The sequence below is a fragment of the Hyaena hyaena genome, unplaced genomic scaffold (assembly GCF_003009895.1).
Source record: "Hyaena hyaena isolate Hyena2069 unplaced genomic scaffold, ASM300989v1 scaffold_2228, whole genome shotgun sequence".
NCBI lineage: Eukaryota > Metazoa > Chordata > Mammalia > Carnivora > Hyaenidae > Hyaena > Hyaena hyaena.
In genome coordinates this window covers 18,164-24,458 of record NW_024082804.1, presented here as the reverse complement: position 1 = coordinate 24,458, position 6,295 = coordinate 18,164, and the positions used below count along the sequence as shown (strand labels likewise).

General features: G+C 59.2%; 1 protein-coding gene across 1 annotated transcript in view; it reads right to left on the bottom strand.

The window, feature by feature from the left end:
• Positions 1-1,977: 1,977 nt before the first annotated feature.
• The window catches only part of LOC120227313 (SLAM family member 9-like), a 13,506-nt gene continuing 9,188 nt past the window's right edge, over positions 1,978-6,295 (bottom strand). The window contains exons 3-7 of the mRNA XM_039225456.1: positions 5,956-6,255; positions 4,113-4,409; positions 2,405-2,655; positions 2,235-2,317; positions 1,978-1,999 (exon numbers count right to left, since the gene is read on the bottom strand). Coding sequence (XP_039081387.1) covers positions 1,993-1,999; positions 2,235-2,317; positions 2,405-2,655; positions 4,113-4,409; positions 5,956-6,255 — 938 coding nt within the window. The 3' untranslated portion in view covers positions 1,978-1,992. The remainder of the gene's footprint in view (positions 2,000-2,234; positions 2,318-2,404; positions 2,656-4,112; positions 4,410-5,955; positions 6,256-6,295) is intronic.

The window sequence follows — 6,295 nt, the reverse complement described above, 5'->3', positions numbered from 1 at the left end:
GCCGGCTGCAGGGAAGGAGCCGGCAGGGTCCTCGGGAGGAGCAGAGGCGGGGAGGCCACAGCCTGCAGGTCCCCAGAGAAGGGGCCTTGGCGTGGAGGGAAAGGTCCTACTGAGACCCGAGGAGTGCAGCGTCCCCCACGGGGACAGGAGAGACGGACGCAGAGGCCAGCGAGCGGCCAGTTAAAAGTTCACTGGTAGAATGAGACACTGTCAGTTACCAGCTTCTGCTCTTTCCCTGAGAAACAGGAGGCTGGGCCAGGAGGCAGCACGCCGGGAAGAAGGGAGGGGGTCCCAGGCCCGGGAGAGCAGACGGGGGCCTGGAACACGGGCCCTGGGGCTGCACCCCGGCTGGGGAGCTGCTCGGGCGGCCTTGAGCGCTGCCTTTCTGGTCTCCTGCGTCTCGTCCGTAGAGTGGGCACAAGGGTCCCAGCTCACGAGCGTCTATGAGGACGCGGGGCGTGAGGGACGAGAGAACGACGAGGTCCGTCCCTGTCCCGGAGCCGCAGCTCAGCAAGCCCTGCGTGTTGGGAGCCGTTCTGGGCCCACTGGTCGGGAGGACTCCTGGTGAGGTTGGGGCGGGTTTGCGCGGTCTCTTGCCGGTCGGATGGCGACCGATATCCACCCCCAATTGTTTCTGCTTGAGCACTGACCCCTGGGGTGCCTTGTTGATCAATGTCAGGAGTGACTTGTCCCCTTGTTCTGGCCCTGGTGTGATGACTGCACCTTGTGAAGGAACTTATTGTGGGAACAACTTCTTTTGATTGTGGGAGCAGACATCAGGTCTCCGGAGGGTCCTGTTTCCCTCCATACTTTCCCTTGAGCTATGAACAGGCTAATGACCCCTAGTCATGAAAGATTGACCTTTGCATGTGCAATTCTGTTTCTAATGTTGCGTTGTTCCGGGATGTTCGTGGAGCTCAACATCCAAATCAACTAACCAAAAATGTCTTTCATGCCCTAGCTATTCAAGAAATCATAAAAGTAGACACAAAGGTGAATGCACTCGTAGAGGCTCTTCTACATATTGGGAAATAAGCTGAACTCTTTAAAGGTATGGTTGGCTCTCTGGTGCAATAAAGCATATGGCTGGAAAATCAAGTCTTGCCCGGAGACAAAGAGCCTAGCTTGGAGAGAGGGAACAGATAAGGACGGAGGATGGGTTAGTGCATACACCTTTGCTAGCTGGTGGTGTATGGCAGCCCCTTCCCTAAGGCCTACTTTCCACAAACACCTTCCCTTACCCTGGCAGCTGTGATGAGGATGGATAAGAGTATCTACAAACCTATGACTTAATCTTAGTGTTATTAAATGTGAACACCTTGTTATTTTCTTAGTTACTCAACCCCAGTATAATTGGGGCAGTTCTGCAAGGGGACTTCTGTGGAACCTGTTTCTGTACATTTTCCAGACACATCTTATCACAAAGAGCTATCCATTGTGGACATTCCATTTTCTGATGCCATGTTGGCATTTGGCCTATGGATGGGGACACCAGGGCCGACAGGACAGAGATGCCTGCCTGGTGGTCGGGGGAGATCTCGGGGCTCTCTCACTCTCTTTCGCCGACACCTTCCATCCTTCGGGGACCCCTGGACCTGTCAGAGCCAGCGCGGCCTCCGTCAATCTGGCGCCCGAACAGAGGACCTGAAAGTAATCTCTTTAAATTATGTTGTTTTCGTTGCATTAGTCAGGACGGTTAGGATTCCACCGTATTGATTTGTATCGCAGTTCCCCCTTCGATCTACCATGATCTGTGTCCTCTGCTGAACTTGTGCAGAAGGAGTTTGAGTAGAAATTGACTAATGTCGGCTAAATCCGCCCCTGCTCAGAGCAGAGGGGGAGGGACAGGATCAGGGTGCAGGCTTCACACTCACAACTGAGGTGTTGCCAGAGGCTGCTTGTCCCAATTAAATCTCCATCCAGACGCGGCCTGGCATGCGGACTTCAGTGTACACAGTATGGAGAGGCCTCTCCGGTACTCAGTGTGGTTCCTCAGACCCTGGAATGTGGACAGAGGGTTCCTGCCACAGCTGAGGGACAGAGAGGCCCCAGAGGGACCCCACAGATGCTGTGCTGCTCACATGACCTCCCCCCAACAACGCCCAGCACTGCATGGACCACGTGTTAATACTTCATGTCTGGAAGGGATACAAACACGAGGCCAGAAAGTGCAGATGAGTGGGTTTGACCATCTCACACCCAGGCTCACAGGGACGGGGGTGGCCCAGCCTCACCTTGTTCCTGTCGTCCCTGGACACCTGCATGGCTTCATGGATGCCACCACCATGGTCCCTGTGCTTCTCCTGCAACCTTCCACCTGAGCCCCACACACATGGAGCTGAATCTGAGCCTTGGGAACCTTGCCCTCCCCCCACCATGACCCCACGGTGATGCCCACACCCACCAGCCTCCTGCAGGGACATTCCCTGAGAGCAAAATGCAGGGGAGGGAGCTGAGGGTCAGTGAGGGAGGGAGGGGTGTGGGCAGGGGAAGGAGACGAGCACCTGCCTCTCCCAGTCTCCAAGCTCTTCCTCTTCCCACGTGAGCGCCGCAGGTACAGCCCAGCTCCGAGGACCAGCAGCGCGACCGCAAGAGCCCCCAGGATGGCTCCCAGGTGAGCAGCACCGGCCTGTCCGTGTGGACGTGTTTCTCGCTCTCCGGGACGGTGAAGGATGAGACAAGGGACAATGTCAGACGCCCATCACCAAGCACGTGGAGGCATCTGAAGGGGCGGGTCTCGGCTGGAGAGGGGGGACATGGCAGGTGCTTTCCCCAACCAGTGCTGAGCCCTGCTGGGGGCCGGGTGCTGAGAGGAACAGGACAGGGTCCCCGCGCTGGAGGAGCTCGTCAGCGGGGGCGGGGCTGGGACACGCACAGGCAGCCGCCAGGGCCATGCGGTGCACTAGAGGTTTACAGCAGGTACGCAGGCCTTCAGGGAGGGCTTCCCGGAGGAGGTGAGGGACTAAGTGAGTCTTGACAGAGGAGTGAAGGTTACCAGATCTCGGGGGGTGCAGACTATAGAAGGAGGGACAAGACCAGGAACACCGTGTCCAATCACCAGCCCTGGGGGCAGCCAGCACCCCTGCAGCAGGTGGAGGAGGACCCGGGCAGGGAGGAGCCGGGGAGGAGGATGAGCGGGAGGCAGGAGCCTCTTGCAGAGGGTCTGGGGTGGCTGAGGGATGGGCTCCTCGGGGACTCGGGGACGCTGATGCAGCAGGTCCCCAGTAGCAGGGGGAGGTGGGGTGTGGGGACGAGGCGGCACACAGGGGCCCCGGTCACTCTTCCCTCGGGGACACCCTGACTGGGAGCAAACGGCCCGAGGCCCATGTGGGACAGGAGGTCACAGCAGGAGCAGCCGTGGCCCCGCCCACAGCTGTCCAGGCCCCACAGGACACTGACCCTTGGCCAGAGCAGCCCCTCTCAGCGTGGGGCCCTGAGCGCCCCCTAGAGGAGGGAGGCGTGAGGGCAGGTCAGCGGCAGCTCCCACAGGGCCCTGTGCCAAAGGCGCAGAGGGTCCTTGTCAAGGTCAAGCGTTGGACGTGAAGCCTGTATGGTTCTGTGTGCCTGCAGGGTCACACCCCGTGGGGCAGCTGCAGAGGTGTCCCTGGACGGGAGTGAGTGGGAAGGGAGACTGCAGTTTTGGAAGGTCTGGCGGCAGAGGGAGCAGCATGACCAGAACCCGGGGCTGAGGAGAGCAGGACACATCCGGGAACCCAGGCGAGCACGTGGGGGGGACGTGTGTCCCTGAGACAAGAACTGGGCACAGAAGCCCCGAGCCCTGAAGGCAGCGGCTGAGGAGCCTCCCTCAGGTGCCACAGACCACTGATTCACCCCTACTTGCTTTCCTGAAAACCTCCTGAGACGCATAAAAACTGACGGATGGGGGGAAAGACATGTGTGTGATGGGAGCTCCCTGGAGCAGCAGGGCTGAGGGGTGCAGAGGAGCAGATTAAGACACTGAAAGGCAGACGCAAGTTGGAATGCACCTGCCAGCCTCCTGGACGGGGTGACAGGGGGCAGGTGGTGACATAAACATGAGGGACAGGACACGGAACCCTCACCAGGGGGACCTGAGCCCCGGGAGTCCCCTCCCCTCAGGCAGGAACACTCACCGTGGACACAGACTTCCCCGAGGTCCTGGGTGGCACTTTTCTGGTCCACCGGGCTGCTGACCACACAGGTGACCCTGGGGCTGGGCTGGCTCAGGGGCAGGTTCAGAGCCAGGGTCCAGGGGTTGGGGGCTGGTCCTGGGGCCTCTCTCTGCTCCAGCTCCCTGGGGAGGCCCTTGCTCTCCCAGGACACGTTCACGGCCCCTGTGGCTCCCGGGGTGTGGCACTCCAGGGTGACGTTGCACCAGTCTCGTGTGAGGGACAGAACCTTGGCCAGGACCTGGGGACGGGGCACGGGCTCTGGGGCAGGAGGGACAAAGGACAGGGTGTCCCGTGAGTGGAGAGCATCACACTCCTGCTTCCTCGTGCGGAATCTCACTGACGCCCTGGCTCCTCCCCATTGGGACAGTGAGTCCATTTTACAGATAAGACAGACTTGACTCAAATATACAGCAAGTTCACTGAATGAAGCCCCATGTGATTCCACTAGACTGACCACGTCTGAAAATCACCCCAGAAAAATTACTTACGAGACCCCACCTGCCAGATCCCAGGAATTCTAAGACAGTGAGGTGTCCTCAGGAAAACACAGAGTCAGGGACAGAAGGATCTGTCCTGTTCTGGCCCCGGCCCCCCTCCTTTGGCTCCGATAGTGGCTGGGACTGCTTGGCCCCAGATGCAGAAATCACCTGGCAACTCTTGGCACCCAGAGAACGTCCTCAGGCCACCAGCAGGAGAGTCCGCAATGGGGGACGCATTGGGCTTAGAGGAATGGACTCCCCAAGCGCTGTGAGAAAATGCACTAAACTTGCCGTCCACGTGGAAGACAGGTGACAGGCTAACAGGCAGCCTGGGGACCTCTGGGACCAGGGTCTGTAGGAGCCACTCTCCCCGCAGCAGGATGTCTCCCTCCACTGGGGGAGTCAGAGACAGAGACAGAGGGAGGTGCTGACTGCGTGTCTGAGGAAGGGCCGCCCTGTGAGTGTCTCCTGCGTCCCTGGAGGTTCAGAGCTGCACCGGAGAGTCTGGGAGTGAGGGTGGCCTCGGGCTCGTGCTGAGAAGGAGGAGGGGACAGGCGGGGAGGACCCCACATGGGTTGTGACTGTGTCTGGTGACCATTGTCCCCAAAGATGACCACGTGCTCACCCGCACAAACTGCAGGTGTCTTAGGGTCCATGGCGAAGGGGAACTGAGGACACAAACCAGCTGATCCTAAACTAGGAATGGTCTGTATCCTGACAGGCCTGGTGGATCACAGGGTCTTCACTCATGGAGGGAGGAGGAGACAGAGGGGAAGGATCCAGGACCAGAAGGATCAGGCCACCAGGACCAGCTTTGCAGGTGGAGGAAGGGGCCACCAGCCAATGACGCGGCCACCACTACAATGTGTGACAGGAGAGATGTGAATCCTCACCCGGAGCCTCCAGAAAGGAGCACAGCCCTGCGGACACCTGACCCTCATCGCGGTGGCCCTGGGTCTGACCCTGACCCACACAAGGTGCACACATGGTTGGGGCTGCACTAAGACACCTGTGGGTCCATCTGTGACAGCAGCAACAGCCGCCACCACACCAGTTAAGGACACGTGTCCCGAGAGCACAGTAAGGGTTCCCGCAAACCCCCACCTCCCCATGTGTCCCTTTTCTGTCCTGAAGCACCGAGGGATCCACCCCTGCTGGGAGTCTCAGCCCCGCCTCCACTCGTGCTGAACACGCTGCTTCTGATTTCAGGGGAGAAGCAGAGCCTGAAGTCTGGGGTCTGGAAGGGATCCTGCAAGGGGGCCATGGACACTCCCAGGGACCAAAGCAGGGGGTAAGCCTGTCCTTGGGGAGGGGCCACCACGTACCGTAGACACTGAGGTGGAAATACTGGGCATTTTCTATCCCTGTGCTGAAGGAGCATCGAGCCCGGTACCACCCACTGTCCTCGAGGGTCAGCTTGTCAATCCTCAGGGTCATTGTGTTGAGCACATGGAGCCTCTCCTTGAACTTGTCCTGGGGGTTGACCCGTTCTGGAACATCCACCCCAGGAGAGACGTGCAGGAGGACTATGTAGTTTGACTCGTTTTTAACGGCCCAAGAAATCTTCTCCAGCTTGGCTTCAGGAGGTACTTCTGGACGTCTGGTCACATGAAACACCACAGAACCTCCTTGAGTCCCCTTCAGGGAAACTAGGTTTCTGGAATC